Below are 22,241 nucleotides of genomic sequence, written 5' to 3'. Positions count from 1 at the left end.
CTACGTGGGGAGAGCTCTGCCCAGCTCAATATAGGGAGAGATGGAAGAAGTTTCCCCCTTGACATCTATTCAGCTTGGAGCTGGGGAGAGGCCTACTATGATCTCCAGTCTGTTCACACCTCTTCCACAAGTGGTCCCCTTTGTGCACACCCCTTTGATTGTGGCATGCCTCTGTCTATATTCCTCTTTCTCAGTTGCTCTTGATATTTGATCCCTCCTACATTTTGTCTTATTGCTTCTCTGTACAGCTCTGATTTTGTCTAATCAAACAGGTCATTTGACTTGATTCTCTCTCCAAAAGGAGAGCTGAAGATTGTACTGCTGCTCCAGAATAACATAATTGAGTCGTACAACCTGGACCTGTCAGCACAAGTCCCACAGGCTGTCCGTGCATCCAAGATAACCATTGGAGGTCACCGCAGTGATGTCAGGACATTGGCTTTTAGCTCTGACAACATTGCCATTCTCTCAGCAGCTGCAGAGTCCGTAAAGATTTGGAACAGGTACACAATCCAGTTACGTCAGTCCCCTCTGCCCTATGTGTGTCAGTCTCCCAGAACTCAGGGATGCTGTGTTCAGAGAGGCAGTGATAAGGAAGAGGGGATGATGGAGAAATATAAAATAGTGAATGAAGTAAAGGAAGTAAATAGAAAACTATTTGACGTCTTTCCTTGTTAGGGAAACTGAGAAGCCATAGAGATAAAACTGCATAATTAACTCATGGAGTTTGATGCTGTAAAGCAGCACTGAGGCTAAGTTTAGTGGCAGGCACGGAAAGACAAATCTCTAAACACAAAGGTCGTACATAGCAGTCCAGTATAGACTGTATCTTGTTGGGTTTTTTTTCCTTTTTAATAAAAGGTACTAACTGTTACCCTAAACTAGCTACAGCCTGTTCTTTAGGGAATGTGTGGGTTTCTTGGCATCTTATCTGAAGGATCTAGTATTAGACTGAGTAGGCTGCTGTTTTGATCTAGAATGTTGTCCCAGTGTTTCCCAAGTGGTGCCGATTTCAAGCTCTGTTTCCTTTGAGTGTGCTATCTTATACTCCTCCCTCCTCTTCTGAATGACAGGAATTGCTGTTGGAGAACAGGAGCTCTGTCCTTGCTCATAACAGCAATAAGTCATGATGGCGAACTATGTAACTGCATGTTTTTATGGAAAATGTTCTTAGCAGTAATGCTGGATAGCATTTGCGTCATAGGATGGTGGTGGTGTATCTTCTGGCCCTAGCTGAAAAGACAGCTATGGGCAGAGGCCACTCTGTCTCACTTAGCAGGCCAGATTTTGTGTGCGGTAAGAGGTTTTGGGCTCTGCCTTTGTCCACAGATTGACCTTGCAGTGCATCCGGACAATGGACTGTGAGTACGCACTCTGCTCGCTCTTTGTCCCAGGAGATCGGCAGGTCATCATTGGCACCAAGGTAAATAGTGTCCCTTCTGCATTCCAGACTGCCCAAGTCTGGAAATGTTCTGAAAATGGCATTAAGGCAGCCTTACAGAAAATGCATTGCATCTCCTGATCTGGAGCACTCTGTTTTAGGTGTAAAAACCTCTCTGACAGTCAGGTTCTGCTCTGTTCTCAGACTCTTTATGTAGCTCCTATGGCTTAAGCTGGACAGCTGGGGAGAGCTTTGGGAAGTCCCTGATGGAGAACAGGAGTTTGGCCATCTGTATGTAACAGCCATCTAATGAAGCTGGCTGTTCAGGAGATGGGTGGCAGGGGTGCTCTCCTGCTAGGAGCTATCGTGTGTCGTGAAGGTGGAGGTGCTGATTTGTCTTCTGTGATGTGTGTCTCTCCGCAGACAGGGAAGCTGCAGCTGTATGACCTGGCTTCTGGGAGTCTGATGGAGACACTTAATGCCCATGACGGGGCAGTGTGGTCCATTGCTCTTTCACCAGACCAGGTAACTCAGCCACCCTTCTAAGCATCATCTGTTGCACGTCTTTTCATGTAGCTTCTTCCTATAGTGTGTTTGCAGTACTGATGGGAGCATGGGAACCCCTTATCCTGCGAGCTGGAGGATGCAGCTGGAAGCATCTAAGAACTTTAACTGTGGATACATGCACAGCTTGATGAATAATCTCTCTATTGTGTGTCACATGGCAATGAGTCTTTGGGCTGAGTGGGGCCATCCTCATCACCTCATCCAGCTTCTGCATGATTGAGAACACTCGGACTTCCCTGGCGGAGTCCGTGTGTGCAGCAATACATACCTTGTGGATGCGTTCCAGCTGTGGAGAGCTTCAGCCCCTCGTAACCTGCTACAGTGGCTGGTTATCCTCCTTGTTAAATTTGCTGCTTGTCTGCTGGATTAAAGATCTCGTTAACATAGTGATGTTTTTTCTTTGTGTTGCACTCTTCTTGAGTGACCAAATCACCCTCCCCATCTATCTGATGGTTGTTAGGCTGAACTTCTGTCCCTGCAGAATGTGTTTTCCAGGCTCTTAATTGTTCTTGTGGTACTTTTTAAGTTACTGTAGTCTTTTTTTGCTGGTGGCCCCAGGATCTGGGTGCACTGTGTGATAGGAATTATACCAGTGCCAAATGCACCAGTGCCTTTTGAATCCATCCAAGGACTTAATTAGCTCTTTTGGCGATAGCTCTGCAGTGAGAATGTTTATTCAGATAATAATCCACTGTGTCCCTCGAAGCCCGTTTCGGGGCACTGCTTTGCAGAAGGCATATATGTGAGGTTTAGATCATTGCTTCCTAACGTATAAATTAATGTTTTGGTTCTGTTTGGGCACTCTTTTTCAGATAGATTGAATAACTCTGACATTATATAAATAAATTTAATTGGTTATTTTTCTAGTAATCCATAAAATCTGTAAGCAGCATAGTGTCAAGTTATTAGGTATTTCTTATTTAAAATTAAGCTTTGAAACCTCTTAGCTGGTCTTTAATCCATGGAGTATGTGCTCTATTGAACTATATTATCCTAGTTTTGTAATGAAAATGTAACACAATACCAAAAGGTGTGCCTTGCATGAGCAATGCTGTTACTGTTATCAACTAGAGCTTTAATCTTAAGGAAAAGGATAATCCCCATCAAATTAATTTTCCATAAGCTCTTTTCTCCATATTCAGTTTACTTTTCTTTGATGGAAACTGCAATTACCTGTTACTTCTGTTGACCATGCTCACAGTAACCAGGCCTGCTTGTTTACTCTGTCTGAATTACGGTGTTACATTAGTTTCTTCCTGGATCTCCCCCGGTTTTTCCGAAGTTGCTGAAAATGGACATTGACAGTTTAGAGAGTACCTCATTCTGCTCTGTAAAAGTCTTGGATTTGGGGGATCTGAACCATTGATTTATAAATGTCTGACGTAGGTAGCTGCTTTTTGATAGCCTTGTGAGTTTTTGGAGTGGTTTTTCATCACTGTCTTCTAATGTGATTTCGGTATGTGGTTCTTGCCTGAGCACAACAGATGAGAAATGTTTACTGAACCCACGTTTACTGAGCATTGATGTTTAACAGTTCTCATACTTCCCTCTAGAAATGGGTCAGTACTACTGAAAATATTTTTTTTTTTTTTTAATGTTCCATTTTACATGCACATACTCACTCTGTTTGGCCTAACCACCCTGGCTGTAGAAAACTGTTTGTATCTTTTACTGCTTGTATCAGTTTTTCTCCATGACCACAGTTCAGGTTCATATTAGTTTCTGTCAATTTCCACTTTCTTCTGTGTGTATGCCTTTCTTATTTTTCTTACATGGTCATGTTGGGCTAGAAGGTGGAGTGGTTTTTAGCGGAATCAAAACCATAGCAAGTAATAACCTGCCTGAGATTCATTCACCCTACAGATTAAAACATCTGGGACAGATTTTACCCTTGTTCTTAATGTAAAAGGGATAATGTTGAACTGTTCTTCCTTTAGAAGGCTGTGCTTGTGGGGTGGTGGTAAGGTGTGTGTGATCCAGTAACAGTGAGAGCGTCAACTTGCCCACAAAATGCAAGCATTACCTACAGCTGAGATGACTGCTTTCAGTCCCAAAGTTTCAGCCTGTGTCTTGATTTACATTTGGAGTCTTTGTCTTAGACCTCCCTGCCAGAGCTTTTCAAATTGTTGTTGTTGCTCAGCCAATGGGTAATGCATGCTCCAAACAGAGCAAGTACTGCTTCATTAATTAATTAATCCTACATTAATACTGTAGGAATGTGGGACGTTTCAAAAACCTCCTTGTGTATTGACAGTTCCTTGCTGTAGAATTTCTCTGGGTTATAGCAAAACTGGTTTCACAATAATTTTTTTGTTTTTCCCTGCAGCGTGGCTTTGTGACAGGTGGTGCTGATAAATGTGTAAAGTTCTGGGAGTTTGAGCTTGTGAAGGATGAGAGCAGTGTTCAGAAAAGGTGAGAAAATAAACCTTTCTAGACTACATTCAGCTGCAGTATCCACTGTCACTGATGGATGCTTTGGCCTTTGCTGTGCACTGTAAGATGTGCCCATGACATGTATGTGAAACATGTGGCAAAGAGTGTGAGCTCAGTGCTGTTTTGTGAAGGTCTGAGCTTAGCTGGGGAAGGGCACTTGCCACATTCTGATCCCTTGCTTGTGTGCGAGTTTAGCTTCTAATCACAGGATGGGCCTCCAGATCATTAAGCAGTAAATTTAGCAGTGAAGTTTATCAGCCTGCAGTGCCGTGCTTATTTCCAGTCCTGTCTTGGTCAAGTTGTAATGAGGAATGAGATGCTGCATGTTAGAATTAACTTGCTTTCCCAGGGTGCAATGTGGGAGTTGTATTCATACCTCTTCCCAATTTGTTTGTTTGGGATAACAATTGTTTTTTTCTCTTTTTGTTGCCAGGCTCTCCGTGAAACATGTGCGCATTTTGCAGCTGGATGAAGATGTTCTCTGTGTGCGGTACAGCCCCAACCAGAAACTGCTGGCTGTCTCCTTACTGGATTGCACTGTGAAGATTTTCTACATTGACACGCTCAAGGTGCATGACCAAATGGACTATGAGGCTGTGCAGGGAGTGATGTAATTGTAGCCTGAAAGATCAGGAATACATATGAAAAGTGTCTCTTTATTGCAGGACACTAGTAAGAATCAAAGAGAGGCCATGCATCTCACTTCAGGTGCCTGTTTGCTAGCTAACCTGACAGAACCATGGCTGGCCCACACTGGGGAGAAGATCCATTTTTCATCTGGAAAGTGTAGTGAGCCTGCAGGTGGCAAGGTTCACTCTAAACCCTGTGGGCATGGTGGTACTCCAGAGCTGCGAGGCACTGTAAGGGTGGGGATGGATGTGTCACACATGGCATTAAATAGGGCATAGCACAGGGAAAGCCTGGGGGAGGAGAATCTTCCTTGTGAGCAGCGTGTGGTGGTTTTGTGAATTGTGTATTAGCACGTAAATGTTGGGGAATGACACAAGACAGACCAGCACTGACAGACAGGCAAAGAAACAGAGATAAACTCCATAGGCAGTGGTGATTAGCACCAGAGTTAGCTCAGCTTGCTTGGGTACTTCCACCGTCATCTCAGTTCTGCCATCATGGCCCTGCTGCTAACAGTGTTCAGGGCAAGAGTAAAAGTGGGGCAGTGCTAGAAAGACAGAGCTTCTGAGGCACAGTAGAACTAGCCTGGAGCTTGAGATTTTTGCCTATCTCTACCTAGCATGTCTAACTGAGACACCTTTCTTCTGCTTCAGTTTTTCCTCTCTCTGTACGGACACAAGCTGCCAGTGCTGTGTATGGACATCTCCTATGTAAGTATCATTAGGGCTGTATGTTAGGTAGAACTGTGATATGGATAACTGTGAGAACCTCTGCTGGCAGTAAGGATAATGCTGTCTTGTCTAGGATAATGCTTTCTTGTCACCTCCTTGCTCCTGACTTAGCAGTTTCTTGATGGGACACAGCAAGCCTCTCCTTATCCTGCAGTCCTCCCCTCACTGGGAGGGATCATGGAGTAGCAGTCTTGACATGCTGTGGTGGTTCCCTACACTCCTCTTTAAGAGGTATGGCCTGCTCCCTGCTAAAGTTACCAACTGTGTGAGAGGAGCCTGCATTCTTTGTTAGTGGGAGCAGAGAGCAGGTGCTGAGGTGGAACAGCCTCTTCATGCCTGTTCATTCTTGGCCCGCATCTTGCTCTGGGGTGTCCTTGGAATGAGGCTCATTGGAAGTAAAAAATGTCGACATAGATAAGGTCTTAAATGCCTGCAGAGGTTCAGAAAAGAGCCAGGGTGCTGTCAGTGGGCTGTGCCAGTACCGCAAGCATGGGCCACCCTGGTGAGAGGAGGTGAAGGGATCAGGAGGGCATGTTTCAGGAGCCCAGGTATCTGCCTACTTAGCACTGCTTAGTCACTGGTTCAGCAGTAGTTCCTCATGGGGCTGCCAGCCAGCTACCTACACCCTCCTCTCTCTGTTGCTCTGTAGGATGGGACTCTAATTGCGACTGGCTCTGCTGACAGGAATGTGAAGATTTGGGGCTTGGACTTTGGGGACTGTCACCGCTCTCTCTTTGCCCATGATGACAGGTCAGTCAAATCCTACAGCATCTCTGGGCTGTGGGCTGTCTTCTCTCCAAGGGGTTGTGATCCAGCAATAACCCTTTTATCCAGCATAGAGTGGGGGCAGGTCTGCAGTGTTCCCCAAGTGGGTGAATTTGAGCCTTTTTCCTTTCCAGTGTGATGTATCTGCAGTTTGTGGCGAAATCCCATCTCTTCTTCACAGCTGGGAAGGACAGCAAGATTAAGCAGTGGGATGCAGATAAATTTGAGCACATCCAGACGCTGGAGGTAGGAAGTTTTGGAGACTGTTGAAAGGAAGCATTATCCTTGCATGTGCAGCACTTCCCTCAGGGGCTGGGAGCTGGGTGGTGTTTGTGTCTTACCTCTTCTGTCTACCATGCAGGGGCATCACCAAGAGGTGTGGTGTTTGGCACTCAGTCCCAATGGAGACTACGTGGTATCAGCATCCCATGACAAGTCCCTGCGCCTCTGGGAAAGGATGAGGGAGCCACTTGTTTTGGAAGAGGAGAGGGAGATGGTGAGAGTTGCATCCTTCCTGCCAAAGACAACTTCCAGACCTGTTTTCTCCCCAGCAGGCAGATTCCTCATTTTTCACTGTGGAAGAGCCTGGCTGCATACTTGGCAGACTTGCTCATTACTAACCACAGCCTGGTGTTGGGGTGCCCAGGGTTGAATGGCATCTTTTTGCGTGATGGGACTGTTGCCTTGAGCTGTCTGGAGAATCACCGCAGATATTGCAGGTGCTTGCCTGTCTGTACTGTGTTGCAGGTGCCTGGCTAACTTGCTCTCTGCTTTGCTTCTCTCTTGCTTCCCAGACTTTCCTCTATAGCTGTGGTTTTCTACAGGTCTGGCTACAGTCTTTGACCTTCTCTTATTCTCTTGTGCTCCTTTCAACTCAAGTGTGCTTTGGAGGCAGTTCAGCACATGACTGTTGTGGAGTGATGGAGAGCACTGCTCCTGTTAAATGCATTTTGTCTTGGTTTCCCCTTTTCCAACCATGAGAGGTCCATTCTATCTCAGTAGCAGGCCCCAGAGCTCAGGGATGCTCAAAGAAGCTTCTTCTACTCCATTTGAGCATGTATTGTGAGGAATCATAGACTCACAGAAGGACTTCAATAGGAAGGAAACTCTGGGGGTCTCTAGTCCAACCCCTTGCTCACTGCAGGATAACCTTAAAGCTATGTCAGACTGCTCAGAGACTTGTCTTGATACATGAACGACTCCAAGGAAGGAGATTTTCCAGGCTGTCTGAGCACCTGTTCCAGTGGTGAACCACCCTTGGGGTTGGCGGACGCATTTTTTTCACGTATCCAATTGGAAATTCCCTTGAAAGAACTTGTAACTCTTGTCTTTTCACTATATCCCTCAGAGGAGTCTGGCTCTGTCTCCCCTTCTTAAAGCAGTTCTCAAACCACAGTGGGGGAAGGATGTAGAAACATGTGCAGAAGCAGAGTGGATGAGAATCCTGCAATAAATGTTGGGTTTTTTTTTTGTCCCAGCCTGATTGCAGAGAGTTGAGGTGACCCATAGGCAGCATTGTGATGCCCAGTAGTTGCTGTGCTAGGGATGAAGGTGGTAAAAGGAGAGACAGAGACAGCTCCTTTTTCAGATGCCAGAAAAGTTTGGTTTGGGTGAAATTTGAGTAACAACGTGGGCATGAATAAACCAGTAGTGAATTACACACTGATGGGGCCCTATTCACGTGAGAGATGCCAGACAGGAGGCTCTTTCCTCTTGCAGACGAGGACAACCCTGGGACTTTTCTAGGCTTGTTTCTTCTGTGTTGTGTGCCAGGTGAAAGGTCTGGTGCTGAATTGTGTGTGTCAGCTTGGTGGGTTGTCTAAGGGCTGTTCCTGCATCCAGAGCAGACACCTTGATTTCTTTCTGTCTGGGAGATTCCAGAGTTCTCCCTGGGGTTGGAACCAGTGACAAGTGGGCATTTTGCACCGGCATTGTTGATCTCTGCTGATTTGTCCTAGTTTTGCAATGGGCTGCATGAAGCTGCAGGCTCCCTTGCCCACCCAGTCTGGAAGGGACTTGTACCCTTGCTTGCTCCCTGACTACCTGTTTTAATATGTTGTGTTCTCATCCACTGTAGCAACGAGAAGCTGAATATGAAGAGAGTGTGGCGAAGGAAGAGCAGCCTGTGGTGAGTTGCACCGACTGTGCGTCAGTCTGCCTGTACAGAGCCTGGAATAACTATTTGTGTAAGAGGCATAGAAGAGGTGTCAGAGAGTACTGGCAATTTTCTTGCTTTGAGGAGGTGCAGGGGGGAAAGTGCTGGTGAAGCTGTGGTTGCCCCATGATGCAGTTGACTCTGTACTTCCTACACACAACTTCAGGAGAGTGTGTGGAGCTGGCCGAACTGCTACACAGTAGCAGTGGACGGTGACACCTTGCTGTACTGTTGCCCTTCCTGTCTCCCCAGTTCATGTCCACACCAGCTCTGTACCAAGGCTGGTCTGCCTTCTGACAGCTGCTTCGAGGTCCGTGTAGTGCAGGACAGGTGGCGAAGCCTGATCCCTCTTGTTCAGGTGCTTGGGTTGTGTTGCCAACAGTTTTGACACTGATTGGATTACTCAGTCTCCGTTGCAGGTGTGGGGGTAGGTAATTTCATGGCCGCAAATTTCAACAGCCTGGTGCTCTTGTAAATACAGAGGAAATCCTCAGTCTGAATACTCAAAATGGCCTGACCTTGGCTTGTGCCTTGAAGGGGTGCTGCTTGCTTGGGGTGTAGTTCAATGTCAAGGCAACAATTGAAGCTGCAGCAGAGAGCACCCAGGGCAGTGGGCAGAATGTGGATGGTGTTTGACATCTTTAGGACATGACTGATGTGCTCACAGTAGTGGTGTAGTCTGGAGTAGAGGTTACCTTTCTGAGCTGTGTTTACCTGCCTCCCCGAGCTCAGTGTTAGCACAGTGCCTCTGTTCCTGAAGAAGAGCTGTGCACTTGGGAACTACTGTATTTCCCCAGATAAATGACCGGTTTAGGGAATGGGGCTGATGGCTTTTGTTAGCATGGAGCGTGATAGGATGCAGAGGGTGCCTACGTGTAACGGCTGCTCAGCTGCTGAAGGAGGAAGCTGCAAACTCTGTATTTTGTAGGTGGCTGGAGAGACGCAAGGAGAGACAGGGCTGGCAGGAAAGAAGACTATTGAAACCATCAAAGCGGTAAGATTGTGTGGGTCCCCCAGCACTGCTTTGTGCTTTATCAGTCTCTCAAGGAGGGGGGCTGTCACAGGGTTGGAGCATCAGTTTGAAGAGGAGTAACCTGTGCTGTCGCATAATGGCAGAATTGCCTCTGCCTGCAAGAGCAGTCTGTCCTGCTCCGTGGCCAACAGGGAGGGGTCTGACTCTGGAGAGTCACACACCAGGAGTTATCTCCTCCTGAAATTTCTCCAGGGAACGAGGTGTGATGTTCCTGTAAATATTTAGGCTGCAGATTTCTCTGCCTGTCATGTGTGGGACAGACAGGGCTGCTCTTGCCCTTTGGGGTTTGCAGCCCAAAGGAGCACAAGGCAGCTGGATGTTCTCTAGGCATCACGCCTCTTCCCCAAGGGCTGCTCTGTCCTGTGGGCATCTGTGACAGGTGGAAATTTACTGCAGTGCCTGACATGGGAGGTGTACCAGGAAGGTGTGGGGGTGGGTAATTTCATGGTCACAAATTTCAGCAGCCTGGTGCTCTTGTAAATACAGAGGAAATCCTCAGTCTGAATACTCAAAATGGCCTGACCTTGGCTTGTGCCTTGAAGGGGTGCTGCTTGCTTGGGGTGTAGTTCAATGTCAAGGCAACAATTGAAGCTGCAGCAGAGAGCACCCAGGGCAGTGGGCAGAATGTGGATGGTGTTTGACATCTTCAGGACATGATTGATGTGCTCACAGTAGTGGTGTAGTCTGGAGTAGAGGTTACCTTTCTGAGCGAGATGTCCTGTGATGCTCTGTGTCAGTTCTCCTGCTTCCCCCTCCATTTGTCCAGTTGGACTTGGGGTTTGCTTTGGCTTGTCTAGCGTCACTGATGTGCTGTTCTTGTGCTGCACAGGCTGAGCGGATCATGGAAGCTATCGAGCTGTATAGAGACGAGATGGCAAAACTAACGGAGCACAAGGCCATATGCAAAGCTGTGGGAAAAGAGGTAAAAGACTGAGGAATGTACCAGTCCCAAGGTCTGTGGGTGTATACTTCCAGCTCTGTCATCTGGGTGGAAAGGCTCAGCATGCAGATAAAATCAGGACAGCTGGACATAGCAAAGATTTGCTGAAATCTTTTGGAGAATAAGATGGCACTGTGCCCTGGGGCATGGTTAGTGGTGTGTTCTTTCTAACAATCTTTATGTTTAAAGTCACAGTAAGATGTTGTGTAGTCCCTGGGAGAGCATGCTGCTGCAAATTCATCCCAAAGCCTATTATTTGCCTTCATCTCAACAATCCTTGCTAAATAAGGGGCTGTGATATACGTGGGAAAAGTGACAAGAAGTGGAAGAAAATTCATGCATGTTTGAATTAGGCTTATACATCTGAGAATGAGGTTGTCTAGTGGCTGCAAATGAGGCCTTCAGTGACGTTCTGGGGAGGGTAGAGGTGTGGGAATTGCAGGAAGACACTTGATAAAAGCTCTCTTTTACTGTGGGTTAAAGTTTCCTCTGGGAATATGCATTTGTACACACACACACCTGCCTCATTCTAACCCATTCTGTGTCTCCAGGTTCCCTTTCCTGTCAATCCCATCCTCCGTGCCTATGGAAATATTACAGTAAGTGGAATGCCTAGGACACAGGCTGCGGGCCATTGTCAGCTGGAGTGGGGCTGTTTGATTTGCTGGCTGAGCCAAAACGCTGGGTTGCTGTGGGGAAGGAGGACTACTTCGTTCAACTTGAAATGGAAACTGAGTACTTTTGCTTGTGTGAACAGTTTGGGACTGTGAACACAGTTTGCTTGTGTGAAGTGAACACAGTTTTTTTTATACCTTGCGTGTGTGTTACAAAAGTTTAACCCCATGAGGGTTAAGCATAACCCTGATGGTAGCCATGACGTTATCTTGTACCTTATCATGAGCCATCAGTTTACGGTATTCTCCAAGATATGGGAAAGCTAGTTCAAACCTTTCCTGTGCCTAAGGACGCATCTTCCTGCTGCCAGGAGGGTGCAGTTGCCATGCTATAGTATATTCCAGAGCAGCTGTGCCATCTAACACAAAATACCTGAGCATCCACTGGAATGGGTAATTGAGAACCCAATTGTGCCTCACTGTGCCTCCCACCATGTGACATTGGTAAGCACTTAGCCAGAGCCATTCTCTCCCTTCCTCTGTGAATATAGGCATATTTAATTGCAAGTTGAATAGATTGAAAAGGGGTGAATGAAATCCTGTGGCTTGGCAGCTAGCAGTTTCTTTGGAGGTGGGTGATGTTTGATTGAATCCCACTGTACAGAGAAGGAATTTGAACCTGTTTCCAAGGTCCTGGAAGAATGCCCAAGCGCTAGGCTGCTGGGTAAAAACACAGCGGCATTTATTACATGTCCTGTTACATGGTGAAATGACCACGATGAGCATTTAGTATGTCAGACCATGAACAAAAATACTTTATGCATTGACAGTCTGTTATCGTCTTTCTTGGGAGAGACTTCCCAGCTGTGCATCTGCCAAACACTTTCAGCAGATAAACAGGAGTAGCAGGAATTAAGTTTTTGGGAGATGAGTTTGTGTAAGGCTTTGTATGTATTTGGCTGTTTCACCAAGTTTTTTATCCAGTTTGTACAAGATTCATTGAACTGAATATGAGATAATTTAGCTGGTTGGATATAAATTAGACTTTTCACAATATTCTTCACCAGTTAAAAAGTATCCTGAGAAGGCTGGGTTTATGTTTCGTGGAGGGAGAACTTCCCAGACTGGCAGCTGATTGAAGCTGAAGGGTTTTCCTCTTTGTTATATTCCGCTTGATCTGTCCATCTCACAAGACGTGACTGCCTGTTTTTTGACTGGGTGAAATGGACCTTAAGGCACATGTTTGTGTTGGAATGTCTCTTGATATGCAGAGCTGGTGTGTCTTTCCTCTGTTACAGCCTTCTGCGTATGTGCTAGAAGTTTTCAAGAAGGTCAGGTCAAGGTGAGTCCCAAGAGCCTTATCGCTGAACACATTTGTGATTGAGTATTGGATTTCTGGGCCCATGACTGGCAGGGTCCGGGGATGGTCTCTCGTGCTGGGTATGGACAGTGCTGGGGAGTCTGGAGTTACTGTTCCTGGGAGCCTCTTCTGGAGTGTGCATGGAATTGGGGAATGGAAATTGTTCCTTCCATGGGGAGTGTTGGGTGAAGCCTGTGTATGTGTATGCATGTGTATCTGAAGAGCAGCCTGGGGATGCTGAGGAGGGAAGATTGTGTGCCTGCTCCCTGTGCCAGAAGATGTCTGCTGGCCTGGGCTCTAGTCTGTGCAGCTGCACTGTGCTTTGTGGGCAGTCACAGACCAACAGTGATGAACACTTAGCACAGCTTTTGTACCAGAGCCTTCCTATACAGAAGTGTTTCCTGCTCACCTGTAGCAGTGCAGTGACAGACTAATGCTTCTGTCCCTTTGCTTTCTCCTCAGTGAGCTGGAAGAGTCTCTCTTGGTGCTGCCATTCTCCTATGTCCCTGACCTGCTCAGACTCTTCAATGAATATATTCACCTGGGTTTGGAAGTTGAACTCCTGTGCCGAGCTCTTCTCTTCCTGCTCAAGTGAGTCTTTCATCTGCCCAGACAGATCTGCTAGTCTTAGTTCAGCTGCTGTTGCTGTCCAGAACCTGGATCTGAGGAAGCCCTAACAGGTGTTCGTCAGTAGGAACTCAGTAGGAACAGGGTCAGTAGTAGGCCTGCCAGTTCCTCTGGGCCCCTCGTGCTGGTGCATGTCATGAACTCACTTTGCGCTAGTTACACGAAGGAGAGGTACTCCTTGCTCCTGTGCTGTGGGACAGCACAGAGCTGGGGAATATACCCCATCTCCTGGAGCTGCAAAGATGATGTTGCTTGCTGTGAACGCATGTAAGCAGAGTGTGGGGAAATTTGTGCTTTCTCATATGTCTCTGGTTCTGAAGCTCTTGGAAAGCATCCTTGGGAATAAAGATGTGGTCTCTGCAGGAGATAAGGAATCACTGCAGCCCGCAGTGAATGGTGTGCGGGAATGGTCTGATTGGATGCAGAGTGTTGACATGCCCAGGTGGGGTTGCTGGTCCTGGTCCCCCACATCTCATCAGTATGAAAGATCCTGCATCAAGGCTGAAATTGTTCACTGGCACAGTCATTGTAGAGCCCATGCCCTTAGAGGGTACCCCAGAAAGACCCTCCCCTTGAACAACTGTATGTTAAAGAGAAGCTTCAGAGAATAGCTTTTCCAGATAAATCTGCCCATGTCTGGTATATAAGGCTGGTCTGGGGAGGCCTAATTTAAAAAAAGTCCTATGTCCAGAACATACAGAGGCTCAGGAGAGGGGCTGTCTGATGTTTCTAAGAGCAATGCTGCAATACATTACTGCCTGCTTTTTTCCCAGGATACATTTTGGGCAGATCACAAGCAATCACATGCTGGTGACAGTGATAGAAAATCTCAAGAAAACCACCATCTCCAGAGTCAGTGAGGCCCGGGTGAGTGTTGCAGCCTCCCCTTTTCCAGAGGATCTGGAATAAAAGGATGGGCCAATGTCTGGGAGCATGTGTTGTCTGTGGTGTCCAGTGGGAAAGTTGGTTGGGGGTCTGAGCCCATTTCATCTTCCTCCTATGCACATAGGCTGCCTTTTCCTGATGTTCTTCCTGATGTGAGACTACACAGTGGTGATTCTGCGCTCATGCTCCCTCCCTCATTTACTCTTGGTTTTCTTTGATGTATGTATTTGGGCTTTGGCTTGCTAGTTTCTAAATATGTAGGAGGTAAATAAACTCTCTATTTCTCTTGGGCTTTTCTGTGGGCTACTAGTCTCTCACATAATGCAGACTGTGCATTTTCCCAGAGGCAACTTCAGGTGCCTGCCAGCAACTTGTCTTTCAGAAAATACAGTGGATTATAGCTGCTCTTAAGAGAGAACTGTGGGGAACAGAGTGAAAGACTGATTGTTCTCCTACTCAGATGAAGTTTATATTTAAATAATGTTGCTTTATTTAAATCTGTGAATTGTCTTCCTTTCATCATTTCTTAGTAGAGGGTGGCCAGTGCGGGACCCTCTGCCCCCTAACAACCTTGAGATGTACCCAACAGTGTGGTGCTGGTCTGTCTCTACAGGATGTGCTGGGATTCAACATGGCAGGGCTCCAGTACCTGAAGAGGGAGATTGAGGCCAAGGATGAGGTGACATTTTTTGCTGATGCTACTGACCGTTTTGAGGAGAAGAAGAAGAAGAGGAAGAAGAAAGAGAAGATGATTCTCGCAGTGCTTTAGCATTTGCTGCCCAAGACTCAGAGCACCTGGATGGGGTCATGTAACCTCAGTGCTGGCCATGGAAGTGTTCTTGTGGCTGAACATCTGTGATGATGCCTGGTGACTGGGACAAAGTCTGTCCCCTCCCCATCTGGTATCACCCAGCATATAACCCCAACTCAGAATGGTTGTCTCTCAGATGAACTCTACGTAGTGTCCTGCAAATGTATGCATTTGAACTATTTCTGAGGTGGCTGTCAAAGGTACATGCTTTTCCTCCAGTGGAATGCCCGTTAGAAATGGAGTTGATTTCTCATGCAGAAGAGGTCAGCTTATTCTGGCAGTGTTTTAACTGAATGGAGTGGATCCAGCACATGGACTGCTCATGGGACCATGTCCTGTCCAGGGAAGGCAGCTGGCAAGATTTTATGCTGTTTTGACACCTGCTGGTGGTTTGTGGCAGTGCTTAGAGCCTCTGGGCAAAGCTACATGACTTCTGCCAAAGTGTGAGAATTTGGTCTACAGCCACTCGCTTTTTAGTGGGACAGGGAAAAACACGGCTGCACTCTATTAAAGGCATATTTATATATGCTTTATGAGACAACTTTGTTCATGGAGTTTTGTCCTGATATTTCTCTAGTAAAGCCTCAACTGCCTTGCCCTGTGTGTCACTTCTCAAAGGATTTTTTTCCAGTGAACAAAATCTGTGGGAGCAAATGAAAGGGCTGCCATCCAGGATTGTGCTATTCCAGAGAGTTGGCAGACTGAGCATGAGAAGTGTGGGTTGTTTGCATTGTACTTGCTCCAGTTTTTAGAAATTGCACTGAATTGTTGCAATGTTGTACTTGTCCTGTATCAGATAAAATGATTTATTTTCACAGTGGGGGCAGTGGGGCAGGATAAAGTGAGCAAGTCTCTGCTGCTGTTGGTAAGTTATTTAGTTTGTAGTACATGCAGTCTTTTTTACCAGTAGTCACAGGTTTGGTGGATGTGGTGGGGGCTGCTTCTGGGTTCTTTGCTGACTGTTGGACTTACAGGTCTGACTTCGGTACTCAAAGCTGGACTTCTTTCTAACTTGATCTTCATATGAATTTTTAATTGCATCCCAGTTGTAACTGACTACAGTCTTTGACTTAGGTTCCCTTCTACTAGCAATTATGCACAAGGCAAACAGTTCAGTTTGTCAGTCTTTTGGCAGCACCTCAGGTGTAATAACCACACCTCTTAGAACAACTGTTGTTAGTAAATAACTTTGTCAGGGGGCTGATGGTTCACCTGCTTCTTCAGAGTCTGGGTAATTTACAGCAGCACTTCATGCTCCCGTTCCAGGAGATGGGTCTCAGACTCTTTATGGAAATAGCAGTCTTCATACAGCTCTGCCAGTTGTTTCTGGGTGCCTCTATAATTTTATATTTGTCCAGATGTGGATGAAACTTGTGATCAAACAGCTCTGCTCAAACATGTCTCTGTCCTGTCCTGTCCTGTCCTATTCCATCTTACTCCATTGTATTCCTTTACTCCTCCCAAAGAAGACCCTCATAAGAGGGATTACTGCAGTGGGAGGAAGAGGAGGCACTGTAGGATGAGGAATTGTGTTGGTAACCTCAGTTGACATCTTGTATCCATGTCAAGCTGCTGCTGAAATGGGCTGGCCTGCTGGGAAAATAAAGAAAAGTGATACAAATGGAGGCGTAGCTCGTGACACAACAGTGCACCTTCAGCAGTGATGACTGAGGAGAGAGATACCAAAACCAGGTACCAGAAGGGGAAGGCTGACTCCTATGCTTCCGTGTGATGTGCTCTGTTTACCTTAATGCCAGGGAGATAAATATTATGGAACCTAAGTAATGAGCTGCTGTTTGATGATCCTCTGGGAGGCCTGGGAGAAAAGCCATGGCCACAGGTTGCACATGAACTCAGGGACTGGTGACAAGGATGTAGCTGGTGGCATAGAAGAGTGACTTGAGATGCAGAGTCATCTCGTCATGAAGATGACAGGTGCCTCCTTTGATGTAAGTTGGAGGAGGTGGAATTCCTTCACCTTTGTCTCTGTTTGCTGTCACTGGGATTTGGGAAGAATCCTTGGAAGTAAAGGTCTTTGAGGTGGTGGAAAGTGGTTGTCCTCTCTCCATAGGTGCTGACACAGGCTTCCCCATTGAACTTTCCCTCTGGTTCTCTGATTTGTATCACTTGTGACCAGTCTGTACTGGCAATAGTGGCTTGCCTCACTGCTCAGAATGCACTACCAAGGAGACTGATGTAGGACTGCTGCCTGTCCTACGGAAAACTGAAGCATCAGGGCAGAAATCAGCAGAGTCAGTAGCAAAATCATTGGTGTTGGAGAATCCTGGATCAACTTTGGTACTGCTTTTTGCGGTGTTTTCTCATCTGTGGGTAGGGCTTAAACAATGTCCACAGCTGGGTATCTGTTTTGGCACCTTCCTGAGCTGGCTTTCAGCCTTGGTTAATAGGTCAAATCTGTCTCAAAGAACTGATGGACAAATAGTCATGCCTGGTGGGGCAGTGGAAAACACCAATGCAGTACTTGGATGGCTACTGAGGGAGCTCAGCATATGCTTTAAGTGGAAGAGGTCTGTCCTGTGCCAACAATCCACTGATACACCAGAATTCCGATATCCTTGGGTACCTCAGCTTGCCCTTTCTTAGGTGAAATTCCCTGGATTTACAAAACTGAGCAGGAAAGCACTTACAAATACAGGGCCAACTTAAAATGTGTATCGTTAGAATATCTGTCTCACTTAACAGTGTGGATGGGAGAGTCCAAAACTGTAATTCATATTTCACACTGGTGAAAACTATTATTTAATCCCCAATCATGGGATTTTCAGTCACTGTAAAGTGTCAAGAGAACAAGTAATCTGCATGTATCAAGGAAAATTCCCCATCTCTCAGAATGTCACATGCTGGAAAAAGGATGCAGCACAGGAAAGCACCTCACTGGCAATTAATTCATAAAAAGAAAGCAGAAGTGCACTTGGGTATACAAATATGGTGTCTCACAAAGAGACTGAGATGTTTCTTTTAGTCACTACTGTGTAAGTAGGAACAAAGGGAGGAAAAAGGCCATCTCTAAGTGGCTCAGTCTGCCACTATGAAGAGAGATGTGCAGATGAGCATTTGAAGATGATCATGTCTGATAGTGAAGAGGATATAAGCAGAATCCCTCTCTGTCAGTCCCTCTCTGCAAGCGTAACTTTGTGTAGTCATAATCCCCATCTGGTGTCTGCAGCTAATTAAAGGTAGGTGAACACACAGAAAGTTAAACCTATGATTGTGAAACGAACAGAAACTTAGGAATTGGAAGACCAGAGCAGATCAGGAGCTCTTTCTCGAAGAATCACAGTTGACTTCAGTGAAACCTGCTGCATGCTTAGTACTTAAAAAAGATTTCAGGTGCCTCAGCATGGGTTATAGAAACCTAACTTCTTGTGAACAAAATAAACCTACTGGGAACCATTCAGCACTGTTCTGAAGTGCACAGTATCAAACATTGGGGTTGAAATACAGTAATCTTTCCACTGTTTGCATTTCAGACAGCTGTGTCAGAAGGCTGTGCAACTTTTGGACCACCTTTCCCATTAATAGGGGACAGACAAAGTATTTATTCACGTTAATCTGATTAAATAAATGAAGAAATCTACATTGGGATGCTTCCATAACGTTGGACTATTGGGTATTTCAGTATTGCTGATCTTCATCTTCTAGGGCACTGACCTGTAGTGAAAGAGGAGAGAAAATTAACATGAAAGGAAAGGAAAAAAACCAAACCCCAACTCTACCTTTGTACAGTTGTTGAAGCAAACCCAGTAATTCTGTCCAGACTCTTTGCAAGTGTTGTACAAAGCACTGTGATTGCTACGGACTGGCTTCAGTAGAACTGGCCTCTATGCTTACTGTTGGAAGGGAACAACATGAGAAAGGGTTCTCACACGGGCTTCAACTAGATAAGGAGTTTGTTTTTTATTTCACAAATTGAGTGGAATAAAAATGACCATGAGTTCAGGAGGGGCAGCCTACTTAGGAATACTGAAGGCTTTCATGGGCAGCTTTCTATGCAGTATTTAATTTTGAGTATATTAAGAGAATCTTTGTGAAATGTTTTAAATATAAATGAGAAATAACTAAGGAAATATAAATGAGATATGACTGAGTTCGGTCAGGTGATGCTTCACCAATGATTTTTGCTTGTTGGTCTCTACTAGGAGGTGTGGCAAATTTGTGATCGATCCTAATATTGCAGGGAAGTTTCTGGGTCTCAATGGAGAGAATCATTGGCTCTCGTGATAATCACCTGGGAAAGGTGCTACCAACCTAAAAAGTTGTCACGTGCCGCTGCAAAGGCTCAACTATTTCTATTCTGGATGGCTGAACAAGACTATTTAACCAAATACAGGACTGACTTAACCTAGGAGTGTCAGTGTTTCTGACGCTTTGTGAGACTAAACCAGTCAGTCCAGAGTTTCTTGGCATGTTTGAGATGGACATGGTTTTGAGTCCAGGAGACTTTGTGGGGAGGAATGTTCAAAGAGGCATTTGGTACAGTTGCTTGGGTAGCATGGGGTAGCTGTAGCCAGCTTCAGTACAAATTATCAATCAATTTGCAAAAAGACTTTATCAGAACAGAAGGGAGATTTGACCATGGCGATGGCAACTAGGAAAGCAGTCCCTATGATTAGTTGGATTAGCCATGTGGGAAGAGAATACCATGTAGTTAATTTCTCTCCACCTGGAGCTTTTAATGGGAGATGACACTGATCAGAATTCCCAGGACTTAAGACTTGGCAGGAAAAAAAATAGACTGGTGTATACCTAGTGTACAGAAATGATCCAACAGCTATATCTTAGTGCAGGGCTGTAGTGGACCGAGTGGGGACAGTGGGGTGTTTCACTGAAATGTGAACTGACTGCGTGAGTACTTCTCGTCCAGTTCAACACAAAGTGAGAGAAATTTGTCTAAATAGCCTTCACTGATGAGCTCCAGGTTGTAAGCCCCTAAGCTGGAAGGCATTAAATTCTCTGTTCTTCTAGACTATAATTGTCTGTTACTCTGGGGGTAAAATTCCACACTGGAAAAGGTAAGAAGATATTTAAACAGGAAAAAAAGCTACGTTTGAAGACCTCTGGGCAGTCCTAGAGCAGATGCAGCAGTCAGAGGTGCATGTCTCTCGGCTATGTTTCTTTTGAGAACTGACTGATGTGGTCGCTTTTCTTTTTCTCCAGAGGAGAGGAAATGAGATACAGCTGGGATTTCTTTACTGACTTGTTAGATAACATGGCAGACTTACAGATGTTAAAGTTGAAAGAAAAAGATGATGTCAGTGTTACACATATGAGGCAAATGGGGACTCTTGAGCTGAGGAGGGAAGAAACATCCATAGGGTTCCTGTTTATGAACTGTCACCATCAATTGAATTGTAGAGCACCTGAGTTGATGTTGGTGAGATGAAAACACTAGCCTAATGTCAAATGTTGTTGGCTGGTGGTTTGAGGAGAAATTCCCAATAAGGCTTTCTTGTTGGCAGGGAAGACTTACTTATCCATTCTTTGTATAGAGTCTGATTCTCTAAGGTTACAGAAATGTGCTGTATGAAACAATGTGTGCAGAGGGTTGTGTGTGCTTGAACTTATGTTAAGGTTGCCCTGTCTTATCTATCTGTAAGACTCCCATCCCTTATTGGACTTGCTGTCAGTGTCAAAGGGTCAGCAGTAACACTTGGTTTTAGAAAGTGAAGAGTGTTAAAGAGAGGCTGATTTATTAGGGCTTAACTGCAATAAATCCAGCCTCCTGCTGCCAGGAGGCTCCATCACTTGTTTAATGTGGAGACAGTTAAATGAAGGATTTGGGACAGGACTGGGGAAAGCTCTGCTGTGAGTGTGTCCCCTGACCTGAGCAGTTGCAGTTATCTGTAAATCTCTTGCAGTGAGTCATTTGGTTAATGTCATCCAGTGCTTCCCTTTTCTTGTCTCAGGTCATTGTGTGTGTGTGATGTGTGCATGATAGCTTTGCTGTCAGTTTCATGAGGTTTGTTGATGATGTGGATCAGAAGCCAAGAGGAGGTAAAACAACTATGATTTAATTTACAGCCAGTATCACTGCATGCAGTACTTAAATTACCTAGAAAGCTTTTGGGGTAGCGTAATCCGGAACTGTGGCTTGGGGCTTGTAGGAACTGCCCGGACTGTTGCTGCCATCCCACCCTTGGGGTATCCTTGTGGGCGGCACTCATAAATGTCATTGGTTAACACAGGTTGAATAGCATGTTAAGGATCTAACTGTTTCTGTACATTTATATAATTAAAATAATATGTGTGGGGGCTGGAATGAATTCTGGAAATAAGGCTGTGAAACAACTTGAATCTGGACTACTACCCTCAGCTCAATGATTAAAGATCAGGTAAAATAGTGGGGAAGGGCATGTGTTTTGGAGGCTGGTCTGCAACTGTAGGTCTGAGGGCTGGGTGAGTGGGAACAGAGCAGGAAGTGTTTTTGCTGCTATGCCACCAGTCCTGTCTAGCTGAGCTCTGCAATAATGGGCATGAAAGACTTCTTTGCGTCACTATGAAGTAAATTTTGGGAGTTTCAATGTCACTTCCAGAGCATATAAAGCCTCCATGGAGTTGCTGTTCACTAGTACTCTGGTCAGTCTCAGAAGACCCTGAAGTTCTTTCTTTGGTAAGGGTGACCCTTTCCAGGAGTGGAGTTTCTGGTATGGTAATTTAAAATAAAATAAATAAATAAATAAATAAGCATTTGGATGCACCTTCCTTTGCTATTTCTTTTATAGGTTTTCAGAAGACCTCTTCTCCCAGGCTTTTAAGTGTAAATTTGATTAAAAGTCAAACAGAACTTCACCATTCCTTCTGAGCTTGCGCTTAAAAAATGAGCCTGTAATTTTATCTAAAAAATAATTATAGTTTCTGGAGCACAAGGGAAGGAGAAATAATAGTTCTTTTACTCTACCTCTGTACTCAATTAAACAAGTGAAAAGCCCATTGAACCCACACTGGACTGATTTCTGACAGCATTCATGCAGTTCTGTGCTTGTGTCTCTGCTGACACAGGGATTGTCTCATTTGTCTGTTTAGCATCCAGGATGATACATGATTTTGTTGCTCATGAGGCTGTACCATCAGATGCTACCATAGGTTCAAAAAATGTTATAAAGGGTTTCCATCAGGGGTGGTGGGAAAGAGTTCCTATTCTTTTTATTTATTGTTTAAAAGCCACATCTTTCTGGGCTTACCATTCGTCCTTTCCCCACTTTTCAAAACCTTGTTACTCTGTAAATTGCTTTTGGGGTCAGAATCTTAAATTTCTAATTTGTTGTGCTTTTGAAAACACCCATTTGTG

The 22,241-nt window shown here is 45.4% G+C and overlaps 2 protein-coding genes across 2 annotated transcripts in view; one reads left to right on the top strand and one right to left on the bottom strand.

The window, feature by feature from the left end:
- Positions 1-21,710, top strand: part of WDR3 (WD repeat domain 3) — a 28,752-nt gene extending 7,042 nt beyond the window's left edge. Inside the window, exons 10-26 of the mRNA XM_072880852.1 lie at positions 273-503; positions 1,330-1,423; positions 1,805-1,906; positions 4,275-4,360; positions 4,815-4,950; positions 5,665-5,721; positions 6,392-6,492; positions 6,642-6,753; positions 6,869-7,003; positions 8,585-8,635; positions 9,591-9,656; positions 10,525-10,617; positions 11,187-11,234; positions 12,548-12,591; positions 13,072-13,200; positions 14,010-14,103; positions 14,735-21,710. Of these exons, the coding sequence (XP_072736953.1) occupies positions 273-503; positions 1,330-1,423; positions 1,805-1,906; positions 4,275-4,360; positions 4,815-4,950; positions 5,665-5,721; positions 6,392-6,492; positions 6,642-6,753; positions 6,869-7,003; positions 8,585-8,635; positions 9,591-9,656; positions 10,525-10,617; positions 11,187-11,234; positions 12,548-12,591; positions 13,072-13,200; positions 14,010-14,103; positions 14,735-14,890 (1,735 nt within the window). The 3' untranslated portion in view covers positions 14,891-21,710. The remainder of the gene's footprint in view (positions 1-272; positions 504-1,329; positions 1,424-1,804; positions 1,907-4,274; positions 4,361-4,814; positions 4,951-5,664; positions 5,722-6,391; positions 6,493-6,641; positions 6,754-6,868; positions 7,004-8,584; positions 8,636-9,590; positions 9,657-10,524; positions 10,618-11,186; positions 11,235-12,547; positions 12,592-13,071; positions 13,201-14,009; positions 14,104-14,734) is intronic.
- Positions 21,002-22,241, bottom strand: part of SPAG17 (sperm associated antigen 17) — a 115,489-nt gene continuing 114,249 nt past the window's right edge. The window contains exon 47 of the mRNA XM_072851530.1: positions 21,002-21,138. Within this exon, the coding sequence (XP_072707631.1) occupies positions 21,002-21,138 (137 nt within the window). The remainder of the gene's footprint in view (positions 21,139-22,241) is intronic.

The sequence above is a fragment of the Ciconia boyciana genome, chromosome 1 (genome assembly GCF_034638445.1).
Source record: "Ciconia boyciana chromosome 1, ASM3463844v1, whole genome shotgun sequence".
Classification (NCBI taxonomy): Eukaryota; Metazoa; Chordata; class Aves; order Ciconiiformes; family Ciconiidae; genus Ciconia; species Ciconia boyciana.
Note: the sequence above shows the minus strand (reverse complement) of the source record. Positions and strands in the feature narration are given on the sequence as shown.